This window comes from Otolemur garnettii, unplaced genomic scaffold (assembly GCF_000181295.1).
Source record: "Otolemur garnettii isolate 467f Iridium unplaced genomic scaffold, OtoGar3 scaffold00013, whole genome shotgun sequence".
Taxonomy (NCBI): Eukaryota; Metazoa; Chordata; class Mammalia; order Primates; family Galagidae; genus Otolemur; species Otolemur garnettii.
The window spans coordinates 9,068,479-9,091,299 of NW_003852408.1; the positions used below are offsets into that span (position 1 = coordinate 9,068,479).

General features: G+C 40.8%; 1 protein-coding gene across 1 annotated transcript in view; it reads left to right on the forward strand.

Moving 5' to 3' along the window:
* The window catches only part of AP1S3 (adaptor related protein complex 1 sigma 3 subunit), a 76,510-nt gene extending 58,184 nt beyond the window's left edge, over window positions 1-18,326 (forward strand). The window contains exons 2-5 of the mRNA XM_023510408.1: window positions 2,169-2,347; window positions 3,660-3,768; window positions 13,178-13,315; window positions 18,105-18,326. Coding sequence (XP_023366176.1) covers window positions 2,169-2,347; window positions 3,660-3,768; window positions 13,178-13,315; window positions 18,105-18,140 — 462 coding nt within the window. The 3' untranslated portion in view covers window positions 18,141-18,326. The remainder of the gene's footprint in view (window positions 1-2,168; window positions 2,348-3,659; window positions 3,769-13,177; window positions 13,316-18,104) is intronic.
* The last annotated feature ends 4,495 nt before the right edge of the window (window positions 18,327-22,821 follow it).

Below are 22,821 nucleotides of genomic sequence, written 5' to 3' on the forward strand. Positions count from 1 at the left end.
AGTCAGTGGTTGCCACAGGAGAAAATGTTGGCTTCCTCTGGTTGCCCAGAAAGGCAGAGCATGTTTGTCCAGAAGAGCCTCAGAGGTGTGAGCCTTATTGTTCCTGCTGCTGCGGCTGCTGCTCTTCACCTTGGGGTACCGCCGTTCTAGTGTGGTTCCCTCTCAACTGACCGTCCTCTTGTAGTTCTTGGGCTGCTGGCCTGGGGTGCCAGGAGCGCATGATTCTGGCAGTTCTGGGCCCTCCCAGCATGGGTGACTGGAGTGGGGAACTCCGCCACCACCTGTGGGATGCGTGTGGCTCTAGCAAGCCATTCTAGGCCTGCCTAGCGCAGGTGCCTGGAATGGGAATCTCAGCCGCTGCCCACAGAATGCCCGAAGCTCTGGGGCCGTGGGAGCGGGGATGACCCCCGCCACCTGGATAATGCACATGGCTCTAGCAGGTCTCCAGCTGCAGGGCTGGAACTAGGTGTTTGGTCCCACAGGGGTGGGGGATGCTGCTTTTGGGCCCCCCTCACTGTCTCCTTCGGCAAGAGGGGAAGGGTGGACTGGAAATTCAAAATGGCAGTGAAAACATTTGTTTGGTTTTTCTCCCTGGTGAGAGAGTGTTCAGTATCTCAGCAGGGTCTCTCTCGGGGAGTAGGCCCCCCCTTCTTGTAGCTGTAGCTGTTACACATGGGGTGAGATAATAGGTCCTCAGTTCATTGCTCGCCTGTAGAAAACTTACAGCAGCAGATGAAGAGAAAACAAAGAGAAAAACAACTTCTTGGGAAAGGGGAAAGACACTTTTCCTTTGAGATGTATTATGTACCTGTAGATTGCTTTCTGGGAGTCACAACTTGCCTCAGCAGAGGTGTCCTGCAGATATCACGCTTCTCTCCAAGCTGGGCTCCCAGTCTTCCAACTTCATTGGGTATTTTCCAGACATTATCCTTCCCTCTGGATGGGAGCTTCTGTTGGAGGCTGGCAGCTGGCGGCCATCTTGCCCTTCCTTAGATATCTCCTTTTTAAGATGGAACATTAGCTATTAAGAGCACCTCTAATTCTATAGGATGCGAGTGGGGGAAGCTCTGAGTAAGGAGCCTGGTTTCATTTGACCCTCAGATGTCGCCACCTAGTGAGTAATCATGGCTTGTGTGGTGACATTTACAGGCAAGCCTCTTCAATGAAGAACTAAATGATTTTATTAGTAAGAAGTTTTCAAACGAGTTTTAATTACTTTCAGTTCTCAGTATATACTATTCCCTGCACAATTAGCAGTAACAATACATTTTATTTTAAAAAAACATACAAAAACTGAACAAAATAAATTATGATTCTAAACTTGATCTAACATTGTGGGTTGAGAAAATGGAAACTCTTGTAAAATAAAGACCAGGCCATCTGTCCATTTCTGAAAATCAAATCTACCGTATCTCCCAGGTTATGAAGTAAATTTCTAGATGTTACAGTCATTTAATGTTTTAAAAATTCCGTAAAGTATGAACCTTCATTTCAAATGCACATTTTGAAATTTATTTGAAAATAAAATCAGGCTGCCTCCTAGTATAGGCAACACACTATCTAAATTGTTAAAAATCTATTGAGCTGCCAAAGAGAATTATACTACATAAGCAGAGATGGTTGAAAAAAGCTGCCAGCCAGTAGTCTACAAAGTGGAGTAAGGAGCTATGTTTAAGACTTAGAATATAGTTCCTTTCTTGCTTTCTCATTCTTTCCTCCATTTGTTTATTCCTTTATTTCTACATTATTATGTTTCTACAGTTATAGGGTGTTATTTTTAAAGTAAATCTTGCCATTGTTCTTAACTTTTTTTTTTGCTTGTGTGAAGGAAGAATTTAATATTTTCTAAAAAAAATACTATTGCTCTTTTAATATATTTCCCCCTAAAATGCATTTATAATTCTTAAAAAGAATTGAAATAAAAAAATTATAAAAAAATAGAATTAAAATAAAAATCTTATCTTTATCCTACAATAGAAGTAAGCTATGTTTGTGATGTATACATTTCTGTTTTCTCTGATGGGTCAAATGCGAGATAATTTTCACGCTGTTAAGTGTTTTTCCATCTGTTCAGAATTATACTCCTCTGTACCAGCCACAGAATCTCAGAGCGTGGGTAGAATGATCTCGTTGACTGGGTTCTTTTTTCCTCCCGCTCTTTGTTCTAGATACAGTTCATACTGCTCTTCAGCCGGCAAGGGAAATTACGCCTGCAAAAGTGGTACACAACCCTCCCTGACAAAGAAAAGAAGAGGATCACCCGGGAGATTGTTTCGATTATTCTCTCTCGTGGTCACAGGACAAGCAGCTTTGTTGACTGGAAGGAGCTAAAACTTGTTTATAAAAGGTGTGAGTAACCTTATGAGAAATGTATTTTTCATTATTGGTTGGTTGGCTCTAACTTTGAACATTTTTGATTATGATATCGATACCATCTTTCACTGAAACTTTTGAAGGATGGGGCCCAAATATTTGTGCCCATAGATTAACTAGCAGAGAACTTTCATTTTATTGAAAGGACTTCTTTGAGTCAGGATGGATTCTAGGTGCTCGCAGTGCATATTGACAGAGCATTCATGAGTTCACGGAGCGCTTTGTGAGAACCTCTTGTATTCCTGGCATTGTTCTAATGGTGGGGGATGCAGCAGTGGACCAGATGCATGACATTGCTGCTCTCCTGGAGTGCACTTACTTGTTAAATAAACAAAATATTTTCAGTTAGTAACAAATGCTATGGGAAAAAATGCAGGTTACTGAATAAGAGAGATGGGGGCTGTGTTCATCTGGCAGCTCTTAACTATCCTTATTATTTATGTTCTTAGAAGGGTAAAATGAGAATATAGAGAGTTTAGTAATCAATCCCCAAGCACATTGATTGAGTGTAGAGCCAGGATTCAAATTCAGATCTCTATGGCATTAAAGCCTATGTATTCTTTTTACCACACCTGCCTGCACGTCAGGGCCACACTAACAAGGAACCTCAATTCAGAGACAAGGCCTAAGAGGTAATGTAATCTTGCCTGTGAAGATCCTGCCTAAGCCAAGACCAGAGCACAGCTGACCCGACTGTGCATCCAGCATCATACTGCAACTTCCCAAGGGAAAACACACATTAGAAATGTTCTTGCAAAGGAAAGGCAGAGGAAACCTCTGCAGGCTAATGTTTAGTGGAGTGACTTACCAGCCGGTGCCTGTGGAGCTCCTTTTTTCTGGGTCCAAGGTTAGGGTTTGACAAGTTGAGGGTGGGAGACACACACAGAATGGCTGGGAAGAACAGCGGGAAGTGAGAGAAGGGGAGCATGGGCCCTCGGAAGCATAGGTCTGGGGGCTTCACGTTTTACAGTGGATGATCTACAGGCTGGAGAGAGGCCTGGACAGATACTCTGATTATCATAGGCCAGATGATTCTCTCCCCCGATCATAGCTCTTCAAGGGAAGGTTTTGTTGAGAGCCTTTTACGTGATTAACAGAAGTAATCCAATCCCTACAATCTAGTCTGATTTATGCCTGCATTTCAGGAGGGCATTGACTATGGCGAACAAAGACTTCAGCCTTGGATGGGGGAGGAGGTCACTTTGCGTATTCGTTGGGAAAAATTGTCTTTGGATTGTTTGATGTATCATCCTATTTTGCTTTTCTTTGTTATTTTTCTTTTCAAGGTATGCTAGTTTATATTTTTGCTGTGCAGTAGAAAATCAGGACAATGAGCTCTTGACACTAGAGATTGTACATCGTTACGTGGAGTTGCTGGACAAATACTTTGGAAATGTAAGTGCTGTACTGGTCTGTTTGTACCAGCTTACAATCTCCATTTCAGTTGAGCTCTGTCTCTGATTGCATCCCTTCTCTCACTCTCAAATCTAAAGTATGAATAACATTTGTACCAAGGATCACACTAGTCTGCCCAGCATGTGCATGCAAAGCTTTTCTCTCTGCCTGTAATTCTTAGTGAATGAAAGACCCAAAACCATCATCTGTAAAATGGGAATAGGAGAAGAGAAAAGAAAGACCCAAAACTTTCACAAGGAGGCGTGCATTTATTTTCAGACCACAGATACATTAGAGACCTTATTTCGGTGAGCCAGAATTTACTTAGTGAAAGATCCTTTGGTATTCTGTCCCTGATTTCTCATTGGCTTTGTCGTCTCTTTTCTATTTCAACTTTTCACACTTTCTCCAGCTTTTTATTCTAAGCTACAAATCTTTAAGATTATTTATACTTAAGGAAAAAACACCAAACAAATGAATCTAAATCCTTTCCCTCACATTGCTATTCGGCAGTCTTTCTGCAGTTTCTGCCAAGTAAAACACAATAGCAGGTGCCCTAATCCTTAGAATCTATTCCCTCTGCAGTGATTACAGCATGGGTCACATCACTACCACTCCAGGGAAATCATAAAGTCATACTGAGCCCTTTCTCCAGGTCAGCACCAGTGACACATATTTTTTTTTTTTTTTTGAGACAGAGTCTTACTCTGTCACCCTAGGGTCAAGTGCTATGTCATCATAGCTCACAGCAACCTCAAACTCTTGAGCTCAAGAGATCCTTCTGTCTTAGCCTCCCAAGTAGCTGGGACTACAGGCGTGAGCCATAATGGCTGGCTAGTTTTTCTATTTTTAGGAGAGACGGGGTCTTGCTCTTCCTCAGACTGGACCTGAGCCACCCACCTGGGCCTCCCAGAGTGCTAGGATTACAGGCGTGAGCCACTGTGCAGACCAGCAGCACATCTTAGGTCTTCACCCGCTTTCTCCTCTCTGCAGCTCTGAACTTTTTCATCATAATGCTTTCTTTAAATTCGCTTCCCCTTTATTTTGACATGACATTGATTTTTGCTGATTCTTCTCTGATATTTTTGAAGGCCCTTCCTTAGTTTCATCCACTGCACTCCCCTCCTTCTCCCTCCCCCTCTGTGCCCTGCATCTCTTCCTATTCCCTATGTGTGTCTGCCGACTCTCTTCTGGATTCCTCTACTGGGCAACGCTCCTTCTGTTTGTTGGTGATGGTCTCCACTAGGCTTCTCAAGAACCAAACCCATCTTCTGAAAACTGTTCTGTCTTGTGGTTGGAATTTATTACTTTCCAGGATCCTTCAATGCAAAAAGAAGGTGTTTCTTCCATCTTTTTCTACCCTTTGTCTCTGTTTATCAAATTGAGCTGAAATCTATTTCTTCTTTTCACTGTCACTGCCAGGTTTACTTGGGATTTCAGTTTTGCTTTCCTCTTAAAGGTCACATCTGGCTCTTTGCCTCTGGGCTTTTCTCTGTCCCCCCTCTTAGCGTGTTGATGGCCAGCTTCTGTATGAAGCACAAATGCAGGTGTGGGATTCCTCTGCTGTCACTTTCCATCATCAGCACTGAATAAAACTCAACCCCCGCAGCTTGACATTTAAGCTTTCCAAACATTGGTTCCAGACCACTCTTCCAAGGCCAGTGATTTTCTCTCTTTATGTACCTAACAGTGAGCCAGGCACAAGGAACAGCCTTGTAGCATCCTTAGTTGATACAGGATTTGCTTGGCCACCAAATTGCTACTGCCTGGAGATCACAACCTGAGGCGCTTTCTTTTTTTCTATCACTGATAACCAGCTGTGGGCCAGATTGTAGCAAATATTCTAAAACATCCAGTTCACAATTTCAGAAGTAAGGGATTGGATTTGGAACATGTTCCCCCCGCCCCCCAGAACGATAACCACTTCCCTATTCCCTTCTCACTGAAGATTTTTAATGTTGTTAGGAGAATTTGCTTCCAGAAGAGTTTTCTGCATTCTCTTTAATGGCACGAGCAGTATTTGTAGTCTTGGTTGGGTTTTTATCAGATTAGTGGTAACACTTTTCATAAGAATTAGGACTCAAAGGTTTCTAAAATTATTTTTCTTCCCTCCTTTCTTTTTTCTTCCTTATAAATGCTGTTTTAAGACAAATCCTTGCTTATATCAGCTTGCTAGTCAATAATAGAAGTAATAAGACAGACCAAGTTTATTTTCATTATTAAGTGAGACGTTTGTAAATACCTAATAGCCTATTTTCTCTCAGTAAACATTTAATCCAATGCTTTCTATAATTCAAATGAGTTCTGAACACTTTGCTGCTTTCTTTTAAAATACACTATAGACTTGGCCTTTTGCAAGGGTCTGAAGAAATGTTTCTAGTTCTAGGCTTTCCGGTTACCTGTCTTCTCCTCCTCATTTCTAAACTCTGGGTTGACTTGTTGCATTTTCCTAAATTAATCTGACAGTGATCATGTGAATCGGGACTGAATTTTGATCTCAATCTGTCTTGCCACATTTCCTCTGGCTATCTCAGAACATGCTACTACTAGAGAGAATCTGAGTGACCTTCCCCAATGCCAAGTCCAGCTAAAGTATAAAGAGAATCACAGTGACTTTCTAGTTCTCCAACACTAATTTTCCGTCCTCTTTTGGTATGCCTTTGGAAGCTCTGTCTTTGTCATGTGCCTAAATTTAATTCAATATAAAGTTCTATTAATCTTTCATTAACCTAGAGCAGCTAAAAGCAATTCAAGGCTAATATGCCCAGTACATGTTCAGTTCTTATTAATTAACAGTGACGAGCAAAGCCTTCCAGGACTTCCATCACCATCATCTCAGGAATAAAGTATTATTCGTTGGTTTTCATTTCTTCTTGTGTTAATACCAAAGCTTTTCCTGAATGCTGCCCTTATATTATCCAAGGGAATACTTTGTACGGAGCTTCTCTTGTAACACTAGAAAATATTATCTTCCTAAGACAGATGAATCAAAATCTCTGGCCACTAATTTATGTATTTTTTTTTTTTTTTTAGAACTTTTCAATTCCAAGGAGATTTACAAGGATTAACTAGTTAATCTTTCTGTCTTCTGTAAGTAGCATTAGCCCCAATTTATAGAGGCTCAGAAGCAATGCCTCAGTGGTCTCACGGTAGATAAGGATCTGTTTGATGATTTAGATACTGGCCATATTTTCCTATTACGGAAAGTAATCTGAATTCTTACTGATGTTCTCATTGTGTGTGGATATTGGCATCCTAGACAGCCTCTGAACTTGATTTAGAGAGTTTTTTGGTGGTTAGAACAGGAGCACTCTGAGTCCTGCCAGGTAGATGCTGGTGTCAGCTCACTAGATCTATGATTTGGGGTCCATCTTGTATCTCCATTTCACAGATGAGAAAAACAACCCTCCAAAAAAACTGAAAGAAATATTTGCTTTACTAACCTCATAGGGCTGCTGCGAGGGGCAGAGAGAGAGTGATCACAATATTTTAAAAAATAGTAGTTTCTAATATAACCTAGAGCAGCTAAAAGCAACCTTGCATTATTATTATTATTATTTTATATGTAGCTTTATAGTCTTTATATAGTTTCTCATCTGAAGCATTTACTATATGAACTTGAAACTTTAAAAAAAAAATTTTTTTTATTGTTGGAGATTCATTGAAGGTACAAAACCGGGTTATGCTGGTCGTATTTGTTAGGTAAAGTCTTGCCTTCAAAAGGTGTGTCACACACTGAGACCCCCCACCCCCTCCCTTCATCCCACTTACTGCTCTCCCCTTCCCCCACCCCCACCACGTACTTGGTCATTAATTGTCCTCATATCAAAATGGAGTACATAGCAATCATGCTTTTCCATTCCTGTGATGCTTTACTAAGAATAATGTGTTCTAGTTCCATCCAGGTTAAGACAAAGAATGTAAAGTCTCCATCTTTTTTAATGGCTGAATAGTATTCCATGGTGTACATATACCACAGCTTGTTAATCCATTATGTGGAAACAGCCTAAATGCCCACCAACCCAGGAATGCATTTAGGCTGGTTCCACATTTTGGCAATTGTAAATTGAGCTGCAATAAACAGTCTAGTACAAGTCTCCTTATGCTAAAATGTTTTCTTTTCTTCTAGGTAGATGCCCAGTAATGGGATTGCAGTACAAGTGTCCTTATGATAAAATGTTTTTTTTCTTCTAGGTAGATGCCCAGTAATGGGATTGCAGGATCAAATGGGAGGTCTAGCTTGAGTCCTTTAAGGTTTCTTCATACTTCCTTCCAAAAAGGTTGTATTAGTTTGCAGTCCCACCAGCAGTGTAAGAGTGTTCCCTTCTGTCCACATCCACGCCAGCATCTGCAGCTTTGAGATTTTGTGATATGGGCCATTCTCACTGGGGTTAGATGATATCTCAAGGTGGTTTTAATTTGCATTTACCTAATAATTAGGGACAATGAGCATCTCAACTTAAAACTTTTTGTGTGTTCACTTTCGAACAGAATTGAATAATGGCAGGTGTTTTTTAGACTCTGCCCAGAAGGATTTAGTTGGTGAAATGTGAGAAATAATCATACTGCATCATGTATTCTGCTACAAGAAAAGAGCCTCAAGTCAAATTATAGTAAAGCACAATGCCAGGAAATCGAAGATGAAGTTAGACGATTGATTTCCAGAATCTACACACATGAGGAAAAATAAAAAAGAAGTTCATGTGTTTACTAATATGAGGGCGGAGGAAGCATGTGTATTTGCGTAATCAGATGGAGAGCAGTCACTGGAGCACAAGATTTTTGTTTTTATTTATTTATTTATTCATTTTAGATACTGGGACAGAACCTTAAGGTGGAATTTGGAATTTATAAGTATTTGAGTTATTCGGCAGTGGCTGAAGAAACCTGAATTTAGTCCAAGATTCTCCTGGACATATTATTCTCTTCCTATTCTCAAATGGCTCAAGAATAACTGTAGAGTAGACTCAAAGAATAACAATAGTAGGCCGGTGCAGTGGCTCACGCCTATAATCCCAGCAGTCTGGGAGGCCTAGGCGGGTGGATTGCCTGAGCTCAGAGGTTCAAGACCAGCCTGAGCAAGAATGAGACTGTAAAAATAGCTGGGCGTTGTGGCAGGAGCCAGTAGTCCCAACTACTTGGGAGGCTGAGCCCAAGAGTTTGAGGTTCCTGTGAGCTATGACACCATGGCACTCTATCCAGGGTGAAAAAGTGAGACTCTGTCTCAAAAAAACAAAACAAAACAAAAAGGAATAACAAGAGAATAGCACTTTAGAGTTGCTATATATGAAATAGTTGCTTTTTTGGGTAACATTCTCTATAATATCAATGGAACTTATACATCCCTTTCTCTTATGGTCTGCAGAAAGTAACTGTATATCAAGCTGCATGTGTGTGTGTGTGTGTCGTATGTATCTAACTGTGCATGCCACCTTACCTTATCCTTATCTTTTGAAACTAGGTGCAGTAAAGACAGGGCATGGTGGCTCATGCCTGTAATCCCAGCACTCTGGGAGGCAAGGTGGGGGGATTGCCTGAGCTCACAGGTTCGAGACCAGCCTGAGCAAGAGCAAGTCCCTGTCTTTAAAAATAGTCAGACATTGTGCTGGGTGTCTGTAGTCCTAGCTACTCAGGAGGCTAAGGCAAGAGAATTGCTTGAACCCAAGAGCCAGAGGTTGCTGTGAGCCACAGCACTCTATCGAGGGTGACAAAGTGAGACTTCGGCTCAAAAAAGAAGAAACTAGGTGCAATAAATAAATTTCCCTATGGCTGCTGGAGGGCCCTACAGGCCTGGGGTTGGGTTGCAGCTCTCAGAGTCAGGTATAAGAAGTTACTAAAGAACTTGCATTAGGATCTGCCAAGTTCACGTTACAGGATTCTAACTAATGATTTCTCCCAGTGAGGCTCCTGTCTGTCTTGGGATTCCTGGTCTCCACCTGCCTTGAACTCTGAGGTTCCTCAGCTATCGCTGCTGTCCCTCCTGACTTCTGCCTCTCCTGACCTCTGGTAACTGCTTACTTCTCGTACCTTCTTTCTTGTGCATAGACATTTGATCTGCTGTGATTCCCTTTTATTTATTTATATAGTCTTTAAAATTTCTAAATGTATATTTTTTAACATATCCTTCAGGACATACATAGTTTTTAAAAAATGATATTGCGTTGTGCATATTCCTCTGCAGCTTTGTTTTGCCCTGTGTGTCTGTCTTGGAGCTCTTTCCATGTCTGTCTGGATCAATCTACCTCATTCTTTCCGACTTCCACACAGCAAATATTTGTAGGAAAGGAGATAGTGTTTATAATATAGGAGGAAGTCTTGAAAATCTTAAGATAAACGTCACAACAGAATAAAACAAATAAAGCCTCTAAGAAACAATTCATAGACAAGGAATGAGATGGAAAAGGCCAACGCACATCTGATAAGATGTAGAGCCTCACAAGCAAGCAGGGAAGTGCACATTTAATTCATGTCTTTCTGAAAATTAAGAGACAATATTCAGTGCTGGCGATGGCATGGATAAATAGGCATTTATTCTCTCTGTTACTAGAATTTGCAAGTTTTATAGACTATTTTGAAGGACCAAATTATAGTATTTATCAGTTTTAAATGTACAAATCTTTTGACCCAACCATTCCATGAAAAATTTATTCCTATGCTATACTCAAATTAGTGTATAATAATATATATGAACAAGAATTATGGCAGCATCACTTATAATAAAAACTAGAAACAGCCAAAGTCTATTCATATCCGTAAAGGAATTGTTTAAATAAAGTATGTTACACCCTGTCAGCATATACTGTGTTCTTCATGGCATCTGTAAGTTTACTGACCTAACTCATTGATACATGGAGCAATTTGCTAACTTGGACATCTATTTTATCTAAAGTTAGAGCATTCAGTAGAATCAGAGAATTATTTATTAGGGAAACCATTAATCTCCAGTATAACAGAAACAAGGCCAAATGGTGGCAGCTCATTTTATCCCACAAACATTTATTACATCCTACTATGGGCCACATACTAGGGATATAGAGATGATGCAGACAGGGTCTCTGCCCTGAGCTCAAAGTGCAGGGAGAGGGATTAGTGATCCGTGGATCAGCGTGAACTAGTGCACAGAAGATGGAAAGGAGAGCCCAGAGGGAGTGTTATGAAATCTGAATGGAGACAACAGGATTTTGGAAATTGCGGGGCCCCTGACTTTTGAGTTTAGCCCTGAAAAATGAGCTTGGTTTTGTCAGCAAGAGAATAAAGAAAAACACAGTTGGGGGAACAGTCCAAGAATTGCTAGAATATATGAGGGGAAGAGGCATGAACGAACACTGTGAGTCGGTGCCAGGACAGCTGACATGCAGAGGAGCTCATGGTACCAGAGAGCATGGCCCTGGTGCAGGTGTCTGTGTGCCACTCCAAGGCCTTACACTTTGTCCTGAACCCGAGATTAAACCTTACACTGGAGAGGCACAGGGTCAGCTTTGCTAAAATGCTAGTTAGTGGCCAGTGGCCCTACACAGCGACAGCTGCCACTTAGAAGGTTACTGCAATGGCTTGATGGCTTAAGCGAGAGGTGCTTCTGGTCCCAGCAGTGGTTATGAAGACAGAAAAAAGAAGCAGCCTTTAGGATTTATTTAAACAATGGAATCAGTAGAGATTGGTGACCAAATTGAGAGAGATGAGACCAAGTAGGGGGAAATAAATGAGGGAGAGGGGGAAAGGAGTTGAACTCTAGAATGAATTAGGTTGAGCAATTAGGATGAGGTCATACCTGCTGGACAAAATAGGGGCTAAAGGGAAAAGGAGAAGCGTGATGATGGTTTGGGACATAGTGACATGGATTGAAGAGTAGGCAGGTGGAGATGGCTGGTTATCAGGGAAAAGTATTGGACTAGCACCCCAGAGGGAAATCAGGGCTGAGTCTCTAGGATTGTTGAGCCACCTGCATGCTAGACACAGTTCTGGAGAGTCAGTGAAATTGTCTGGGAGAATATGGGCTTTGTGAAAAGAAGACTGTCCCCTAAGGAACACAGGTATTCAAGGAGAAGACGGATGGGATCCCTAGAATGTAAGCAACGTGAGGCAGAGATGTGTATTCTGCTGAGGGATGTGTCTTAAGCATGTCAGGAATACAGGAAAATGAAGATAAGGAAGAGTGGTGATAAATCGTCCAAGGAGTCTGAGAAGGAATCATCAGAGACAGAAGGGGAGAACAGGCATTAACTGGTATTAACAAAGTCTAGGGAACAGGGAGATTTTCTGGCTACAGCTCCAGCTGCATACACTGAGGCTGGCAGATTCGAAACCAGCCTGGGCCAGCTAAACAACAATGGCAATTGCAACAAAAAATAGCCAGGCATTGTGGCGGATGCCTGTAGTCCCAGCGACTTGGGAGGCTGAGGCAAGAGAATTGCTTAAGCCCAAGAGTTGGAGGTTGCTGTGAGCTGTGATGCCATGGTACTCTACCAAGGGTGACATGGTGAGACTCTGTCTCAAAAAAAAAAAAAAAAAAATAAGGGAGATTTCAAAGAACAGAGATTGGGAGAGTGTCAGATGCTGCTGAGAGGCGGGCACGGGGGAGAAATGAAGACTTTCAATGGGCAGAGCTTTAAGAGGGCGGCTCAGTTGGGCAGGTGGGGCATGATATGGAAGGCAGAAGAGAAGTGTCAGGAGGAAGAAGTAGGAAGATAGACAGGCTGGTGCCTGACAGCGTCTGGGGGAGGCTTTGGACATGAGCCTCATTTGCATCATGGTGTGGTCTTGCCACCTGCTGCACTTAAACACCCATGTTTCTGAGACTTGGCTTTGGTCTGTGACAGTGGTTCTTGACAGGAAGTTCCCCAAACCAGCAGCTGTGTCATCTGTGAACCTGTTAAAACAGCAGACTCTTGGGTCTTGCCCAGCCTTCCTGAGGCAGATACTCTGGGGGTGGGGTCCCTGCTCTGTGTGTTTTTAATGAACCTTCAGAATGAATCTAATATGCTCCAAAGTTTGAGAACCCTTGGCCTATGGCATAGTTTGAGAATAATTAGCTGAATTGAGCTAATTTGCCTTTGAGGGGTGAGATGCTAAGAGAGTTCCAAGATTTACAGACCAGGGAGCAGGAGAGGTCAAGCTCTGCCCCCTGCCTGGGACGTAGCTGGACACAGTGTCCCCTTGTGCAGAGTGAGTCTCAAATTTCTTGTTGCAGCATAAAATATTATTATCTAAGGGCATGATTTTCTTTAACAGAATGTGCCTTTACACATTAAAGGTCTGGAATTCCCGATGTTTCTGTCCTGAAAATACCATATGATAGATTTATCTCTGGTCCCCCACACAGGTGCATACACTGAAAACGCTCCAGACACTGGCAAATGTTTCCCCTGATACAACTGCAGCTTCATCAAAACATCTGTTTTTGTCCCACCAGGTCTGTGAACTGGATATTATCTTTAATTTTGAAAAGGCTTACTTCATCCTTGACGAGTTTATCATAGGTGGAGAAATTCAGGAAACATCCAAGAGGACTGCTGTGAAAGCCATCGAAGACTCAGACATGTTACAGGAGGTCAGTGCCATTTCCCAGACTGGTGTGGAGATGGTCATGGTGCTAATAATTATAGTACTAGTCAACACTTACTGAGTGCTCACTCTCTCCCAGGTACAGTTTCTAAACCACTCACATGAACTGGCTTATTGAATTCTCATAACAACTCTTGAGAGGTAGGCAGTACTGTTGCCCCCATTTTAGAGGTGAATAAATTAAGACACCAGGACGTTCCATGACCTGCTCAATTTCACGCAGGTAGTAAGTGTGGAAGAGAGATCTGAATTTGGGCAACTGGGCTCCAGAGCCTTTGCTCTTTAGTCTGGCTGGGCTTTTTAGCATAAGGATACCTCATTGTCAAAAAACAGTCATCAAATGCTTGGTGCTATTCTTTTCAAAAATAATTTGATGAGGTATATGAAAAGACTTTCATTAAAATATCTGTGCTGCCCTGGGAAAGGAGAATAGCAGCACATAGTTATTTCATTTGCCAGGATATTAGAGCTTTATTATTGAAGATGGCATTTATCATTTTAATTAAAATTTCTTTCACCTCCTGGGAAGGCTGGCTGTGTGATCCTGTGTGCGTAAATAAATTGGGAACACCATGGCTTTCTTGTCAAGATATAAGTGGGCCCTGAAGCATCCATTTGGTACTTCTGATGCTCTGCAATTCTTATATAAAAATTAGTGGAACTTTTCTTCTAGAAGCAGCATAAATTTGCATCATACCCAATAAGGGAACGTTAAACCCTTCATTCTCCCAAGGACACGGTGAGAAAGCAAGCACCTTCTCTCCCAACTTCTGCCCCCAACTTCTGCTCTCCCACACAAGGTGATCTGATCAGCCCCAGCTCAAGCCAGCACCTGAGGGCCTGGATTCCATCCCAGCTCTGCCACCTCTGGGGACTTCTCACAGCCTCAGTTGGCCTTCCCATCCTCTTATTTTCATAACAGTAGGTCAAGGATTCAGAGCATTGTAAAGTACCTTTTAGAAATTAGTGTTAAAGCCATTCTTCCTGCTGTTTGGATATAAGAGTTAATAAAACAATTTGGCCAGGGCTCACAGTAGTTCACGCCTATAATCCTACCACTCTGGCAGGTAGATTGCTTGAGGCTAGGAGTTTGAGACCAGCCTGAACAAGAACAAGATGTTGTCTCTAGAAAAAGTAGAAAAAAACAATTAACTGAGCATGGTGGCAGGAATCTGTGGTCCCAACTACTCAGGAGGTTCAGGCAGGAGGATCACTTGGGTCCACAAATTTAAGGTTGCAGAGAGCTGTGAGGACACCACTGCACTGTACAGCCCAGGTGACAGAGTGAGACTTTGTCTCAAGGGAAAGAAAGTTAAAAAACAATGTTAGGCATTATTTCCCAGCAGCTGTTCTGGCACATCTTTGAGCTGATGACTTGCTTCTGCCTATTGAGGGACTCCGTCTTCAGGTGCATGGCCCTGGAGGAAGAGGTCTATTTGAGTGGGCGCTCACAGCCAGCTCTGGATGCCTATTGGGAAGCCCGTGCATTCATTACTAGAGGTGTTTTCACCTCAAAACATACATTTAATCTCTTTAATGTTTACCTGGTTCTCTCCAAATGCCACAGGAAGGGAATTTTACAAGGTACTTGAGAAATCAGTGGCTTGGAAATTCCACAGAGCAGCATTTCTTAAAATATGCTTGGAGTGTGGGTTGAGGGTGGTGGGGATGGTGGCTATTTATAATTCTATCCTTAGGGTCCTCACTGTGAAATCTCCTATAGGAGAAACAGACTTTTTAATAGGGTCTTCGGCATTCTAGTAATTAAAGCTCACTGAATTGGGGCCAACACACACTTGGATTAATTTGAAATCCCCTCTGTAGGAAATAGAGTTTTACAGGGCTTGCCATGAATCTGGTGTTTCTAGTTCCATTTAAGTCTGTGGGAAACAGCTCTTTCCAGAGTGAGCTCTTTCACAGTTAAACACTAATTGGTAGCTCCTGTCCCTGGTGACTGAGGGGAAGGTCTTCATGGATGACTCTCAGGGGACCCTGAATTGAGCCCCTGTATGCCCAGGTTGTGCCAGCTCTAAGTGAGCAGGCAATGTCATGGACACCCTCTAAATTTCTCTTGTTGAATTAACAGCACCTGCCAAAGAGAGAAAATGTTATTAGTATTTTCTTGGGCTCTGGTACTCCAGTGAAGTCAGTAGATATTTTGGGGAACTTGTTGAAAGATTGACTCTGTACATCTGGTCTGCATCAGAAAAATTTATAATGGATAAGAGCACATAATGTAATTACGTAAAGGAAATAAATGCTTTCTTTTTTCCCGTCCTTTGGATATAAGCACATATTTGTATTCACTAAAGGTTAAGGGAGGCATTCGTGACATTGTTCTAACTGCTGGAACAATTGTCAACCTTGAAGTAGCCCCTGGGAATGTTCCCTAACCTCTACTTAATGAGAGTTTCTTAGAATTAAAAACAAAGCTGTGCCTATCTACATATTTAGTAAGAAGATACATAGTACCAAATCTCCAAATAGGAAAGCTTATTCTGAGTGTGCTGAGGTTAGTCTTTGAAATAGGCAAAGAAAAGAATAGTTTGATTCCTTGGGGGATGACTTATTTGGGAGTAACACCAGTGTGGACGATGGTACACAGTCAATTAGAAGGAAAATGAAAGGAGATAGTGGTTATTAACTGGAGAGGTTGTGATTCCTGAGACGACCAGTGGGGGTGGCACACAGTCGATGTTTTATCCAAAGTGTGTTAAGAAGGAATGGTGGGAAAGGTGTCCAACCTGCGGCCTATGGGCAGCATGCTGATTTTAAGGAGGACTTTTCTTGCTTATCTGTGCTGTTGGCTGTCATGAAAAATATGCAGGGACTTATTTTTTTGGCTAGTCAGATGGCACCTGACAATCTCAAACAATACCTCATATTCGCTAGTGAATGCGTATGAACCTGGGAGGGGCACCACAGCAGCATCACCCTGAAAACCATAAACCACATTAACAGCTAAGCCAGACCACAGTGCAGTAGAAAGTCAGAACATGTACTGCTCTGTGCCTGCAGGAACCACTGCAGAGCCAGATGAATCCAGAAGACGGTCCCTAGGTGCAGACTCCAGCTCTCTCCCTGTGAAAGTGAGGGCAGTTAAAGTTGTGCCTGCTATAAAAATCCGTTCCAAACCCTTAAAGTGGCAAACTCAAGGAAATACCTGTATTTACATGATTGTTCACATAACTTGAGTTAACAGCATGGCTCAACTCAGAGCAGCCCGTGTGATATTTAGCAGACTGAGTCATCTGAGGGTGTGAGCAGTGCCAAAAACTAGAGGCCTATGAACCGCAAGGCCATCCAGTGTCAACTCCAGGCCCGTGACTGGCTTAACTCTCATCTGCTTGTGGGCTTTTGTTAAATTTGCAAAAGTGAAGATATTTTAACTGCAAAGAACATGTAGCCATATAATAAATATAAGATACGACCGAGAGGTAGGCATCAAGCAATTAATTAATGGAAATAACATGACTATTTTGTGTTTTGTAATATTTGTCATCTTTTTAAAATTTGTAATCTGCCATCATTCTTTTTCTCATTGTAAAGAAACCTTATACCTTTTACATTTGTAAATTTCTATGCTTTTTAAAATTGCATAATCTCTAGACTCCACAAAACCAGCACCGCTGATCTGCCAAGTTAAAGGACATAAGCGGCATCTGTGGGAGGCGATACAGGGCAGGGGGTGTGGGGCTGTCTTGGCCAATGCCCATTTAGGAGGTGAGAGCTGTGTAAGAAAGTGTGGATGACTGAACTCAAGTTTTTTCGGCAGAGGAACTCTGGAATTCTAAACGGAGCTGGTGAAAACTGGTTACGAACCTGATTTCTCAACCCTTGTATCCCCTGAGCACTCCTGTGTGGCCAGAGGCCATGGTCTGCTGGGTGCATACCATTCAGTGTATTTCCTGGTCAGTTCAAACGAATCACTTGCCCCAGGGTTTAAACTTTACAAATATGTCCAGCCTTGATTGCTAAACAAGCAGACAGTGACTCAAACAAAAGGATGACTTGCTTACCCTCTTAAGCTCTCTTATTGCCCATGTGGGTGACAGGAGAATCATGCAGGAGAAAGTCCCTTCGTCTCATAGGGCTTCATCTGGTATGGCACAGGGCTGGAAACATCACTGTAACTTGGAACTTTGCTTGTAATTGTGAGGCTGATCAAACTTTAAAAAAAACAAAGTGCTAGAAAAAATTTGTGGCCTAGTGGCATATCAGCAAACTTGGTAACTGATGAACAGTATGAAGAATAATTTGTACAGTTTGAAGGGAAATCTTTCAAAACACCTGGCAGAAATTCTTAAGAATTGTGGTATGTTTATCTTCTATGTCTGATCAATAACTATATTAAAGGCGTTCTGCACATTCTATGCAATAATGCAAGTACAATTTATACATCTCTGATACATGTGCCCGGATGTGGCTCTCATGATGGTTTTAGCAGACACACTTCTATCCTAAGTCAACAGTGGTATCTGGGCAACAGTTGGTTTTGCATGTCTCTTATCAGACATTCATTTTATGATGAAGCTTAACTTTTTCTCCATTGAAAGTTACTTAATTCTAGCCATGTGGATGTGTATACGAATCATACTCAAACTTTGAACCATCCTTCTTGATTAGAATGCAAAGATTTATGTCCTTGTATATTTTGAAAGCTTCTTCTTATTTATCATGGCAGATAAATAAGTTAGAGAATGGAGAATATTTCACAGTCTGCAGGGGGATGCAGTTTAAAGAAAAAATTGTTCTAATTTCTTGTTCTCTTTCAGACAATGGAAGAATACATGAACAAGCCTACCTTTTAACGATGCATCTACTTGAAGACTCCAAGAGCTACTTATTGTAAACCTGTAAATAACCCATACTTTGCATTCATTTTTTTTTGATAGAGCCTGTGGCACCATGCCAAAATTGACTTAAAGGGATTCCTTATTAACTAACAAAAATTAAAGTTGTTTAACATATTTATAATTACTGTAGGTCTGTATTATACTGTATATGTGTACTTATTGTGGTTCTGGGTGTTTGAAACAATTGCTCAATAGACAATGTTCATTTGCAATGTTTTAACTCCATATGATATTTTTAGGCTAGTTTGGATAACTTAGCTGCCATGTGTTTTTGTTACCTTTGGCCTCTACTGACAGGATGAAAACTACATTGTAATGATCCACAATGTTGAATGTAAAGCAAATATCATTAATACTTTTTTCTAAATGTTTAGTTTTTTAAATTATATAATTTAGACATTATGCCAGTAGTTCAGAGTCTATACATAGTGCTAGACATTTTTCATACACTGAATAATACTGTAATTTCAGTTCAGATACAGTGTATCTGTTTTTAATGTCTTCAATTCATTTATTTTTTTCAGAATTGGAATTAAAGAAAATAACCAAAGATAGTATAGAACTTCATAAGGGTTTTTGGTGCCTTAGAAGCTGCTATCTGGGCTGAGGTTTTAATTTTACCTATTAATTGAATATAAGGGACAGTCCAGTTGAGGTTTTCTACAAACTCTACATATTTATTAAAGTTTAAAGAGATTTGGAGATAGAGCATCTATGACTTCCTTTGTTATAAAAATGTGGATAAGGATTAATAACAATAGCAATAATTATTGCTAGCACTATTTAAAAAATCTCCTATGTTCCAAGCACTCTTAGTTGCTCAAGAGATTTATTTGTTTTAAATATATTTTAATGTATATCTAATGCACTTGATGACTTATTGGTCTGTCTTACAGCATTTAATATTATTATAGCCTCTAGGGTAGATTCCTTTCCTTCTTTTTTCTCTTTCCTCTTCTTCCTCGCCAAAGAAAATCTTTGCTATTGACCATTATTTCTGTAAATATGTCACATTTGTGACTCCTGGAATGAAAGTGTAACCAGGCCCTAAAAGTGATCAGGCATATTGTGGGGAAATAGCTCCTAGTATTCCGTGTTGGTGCCTGCTTTTTTTTAATGGCTTGTGCATTTTCAGTGCTAGTTTGCAGTCTGGTGCCCTTCATGTCAAAGTGGTTAGGGACCCTTTGTCTGAGTTTAGCACAACTCCTAGAAGAGTGTGCTTGCTTGTGGTTCTCATGGGGGTCCCCTGGGATAGACCTTCAGAGGACACAGTGGGAAAATGTCCTCTGAGTGGGTTCATCTCCGTAGACATATTTAGGGAAAATGGCAAGAAAAGAACAGAAGAACAAAGGAAAAAATTGACCGATTTCTCCACTACTATTCAAAGGAAACAGTTCAGATTAGCACGTGAGGTAACTAATTACTGGGCTTTTAATACCTAATATTTCCTCACATTGACCATGTGATTACAGGTACCCATCAGAGTGAAGTTTTTCATTTAACTTTGTTTACTTTAGGTCTTCAGTTTTATGGTTTATCAGCTTTCTGTTATACTGTGGTAAAACTTTTTATTTTTCAATACAGTTTAAAAAAGTGATCCTCATTCAAAGCTGTCACCATTTTTCTGGTTCTTTTGAAGTTTTCCACCATATTTGGATGAAGGTATCATTCACACGTACTCCATGTATTCTGGATCATTCCATGTTAGATCCTGTTGAGCTCTGCACCAGCTTCTCAGACTTCTTCATGTCAGTGTCATATATAGAAAATAAGCATACCTGGCTCGGCGCCTGTGGCTCAAGCGGCTAAGGCGTCAGCCACATACACCTAAGGTGGCGGGTTCGAATCCCCAGCCCGGGCCCGCCAAGCAACAATGATGGCTGCAACTAAAAAATGGCCAGGCGTTGTGGCGGGCGCCTGTGGTCCCAGCTACTTGGGAGGCTGAGGCAAGAGACTCGCTTGAGCCCGGGAGTTGGAGGTTGCTATGAGCTGTGATGCAATGGCACTCTACCCAGGGGGACAGCTTGAGGCTCCGTCTCAAAAAAAATAAAAAAAATAAAAAAAATAAGCATACCTATGGTACACTGGGGGAAATTGGAGGGATTTTGAGGACATCCTTGTATAGGTAAAAATAATCATGTTTTCTTCATGTTATATAATTATCATAAAAATACCAAGTCAAAGGAAAGATAATAAATATTGAATTTCCATACAATTTCCTAATAAAAATACTTACAGTTTTTATAATGAGGAACCTGATTTTATGCTTTTGTGAATACAGGTTTTTTATTTATTTATTTTTTTTGAGACAGAGTCCCATGATGTTGCCCTTGGTAGTGTGCTGTGGCATCACAGCTCACAGCAACCTCAAGCTCTTGGGCGTAAGCGATTCTCTTGCCTCAGCCTGCCAAGTAGCTGGGATTATAGGTGTCTGCCACACACCTGGCTATTTTTTTGTTGCAGTTGTCATTGTTCTTTAGCTGGCCCCTGGGCTGGGTTCGAACCTGCCAGCCCTGGTGTATGTGGCTGGCACCCTAACTACTGAGTTGTGGACACTGCTGTGAATACAGCTTTTAGAAATCTCTTAAAATAATGGTTAAAACTTTGCATCAAACACATTGCTCTTCTAAACCTAATACAGGTACTTTTTCTTTAGGATTCATATTATAACACTCTTAAAACATCACTGGTGAAGTATTTTTCTGTTTTCTAAGGCTTAATAAAATATTTTTGGTAAATATTAATGTAGTTTTTCACATGGTCTTGCAATTTTTTAAGATTTTAAAATATTAAAGTGGTACAAACGTTTAGGTTACATGCATTGTCTTTTTAATGCTTGATTCCCAGGTGAAGGTATGCACATGACCCAGATAGAGTTCGTAATGTCCACTGATGTTTACCTCCCTCTGGGCACGTACATGTTCTGGTTTAATAGTGAACACATGTGATGTTTCTTTTTTCATTCTTGAAATACTTCACTTAGGAGAATAGTCCTACAGTTTCATCCAGATTGTTGCAAAAGGTATCAATTCATCTATTTTTTTTTAATTTCAGATTAATATAAGGATACATACGATTAGGTTACATTGGTTGTATTTGAGTCCTTCCCCCAGGAGGTGAAGGTATAGTCCTCCGTGGAATACACATACCACATTTTATTAAGCCATTCATGAATTAATGGGCACTTGGGTTGATTCCACATCTTCGCAATTGTGAATTGTGCTGCGATAAGCATTTGAGTGCAGGTGTCTTTTTTTGATGAAAAGTTGTCTTTTCCTTCGAGTAAATACTCAGTAGTGGGATTGCTGGTCTGAATGGCAGATTTACTTTTAGTTCCTTGAGGAATCTCCATAGTGTCCTCCTTAGAGGTTGTCCTAATTTGCAGTCCCACCAACAGTGTGTAAGGATTCCTTTCTCTCTGCCTCCACACCAGCATCTATGACTTTTGTTTTTTTTAATAAAAGCCATTCTGATTGAGGTAAGGTGATATCTCATTGTGGTTTTAATTTGCATTTCCCTGATGATTAATGACAGTGAACGTTTTTTCTTATGTTTATTGACAATTTGTCTTCCTTCTTTTGAGAAGCTTCTATTCATGTCTTTTGCCCACTTTCTAATAGAGCTGTTTCTTTTCCTTGCTGATTTACTTGAGTTCTTTGTAAATTCTTGTTATTAGCCCTTTATCGGATGTCAGTATTTTCTTCCACTCGGTAGGTTGAATATTTGCTCTGTCGATTGTTTCCTCAGTTGTGCAGAAGCCTTTTAGTTTAATCAAATCCTGTATTAATTTTTGTTGTTGCCATGACCACCATTGAGGCCTTAGTCATAAATTCTTTGTCTAGGCCAATATCTAGAAGAGTTTTCCCTACGTTTTCCTCTAGAATTCTTATGGTTTCATGAGTCTCTGAAATTTTTGAATAAGTTCATTCAAATGGTATGGTAAAGCAAGCCAATGAATATTTTCCAATAATTTCCAAAGGATGGGCCATTAAAATTTTTTTTTAAGTTCTTATTTTAACTCTTAAAAAACTGTTGATAAAACTTTACTCATTACTTTGGTATTAAAAAGCAATAATCTATTTTGTCACATAAAGCTAAAAACGGAAAGGTCTGTAAACATCTAGGGCTTAATGAGATTCATGTTTCGATGATACCATTTAATATGGAATTGAGGCCTACAGATGAACTTTTGATAAGTTCTTTTATGAATAAAGTCACATATTGAACAGAACCTCGGTGTCCTCTTGCATCTGTACCATCACTACATAATTTGTGCCATGTTTCTACCAAAATCATTTCTTTCTTTTTTTCTTTCTTTTTTTTTTGAGGCAGAGTCTCACTCTGTCCCCCTTGGTAGAGTGCTGTGACATCACAGCTCACAGCAACCTCAAACTCTTGGGCTTAAACAATTCTCTTGCCTCAGCTTCCCAAGTAGCTGGTATTACAGGTGCCTGCCACAATGCCTGCCTATTTTTGGTTGTAGTTGTCATTGTTGCTTAGCTGGCCCGGGCTGGGTTCGAACCCGCCAGCCTCGGTGTATGTGGCCATTGCCATAACCACTGAGCTATGAGCGTTGAGCCAAGAGTCTTGTAATTTTTTTTTTTTTTAAGACAGAATCTCACTGTGTCACCCTGGG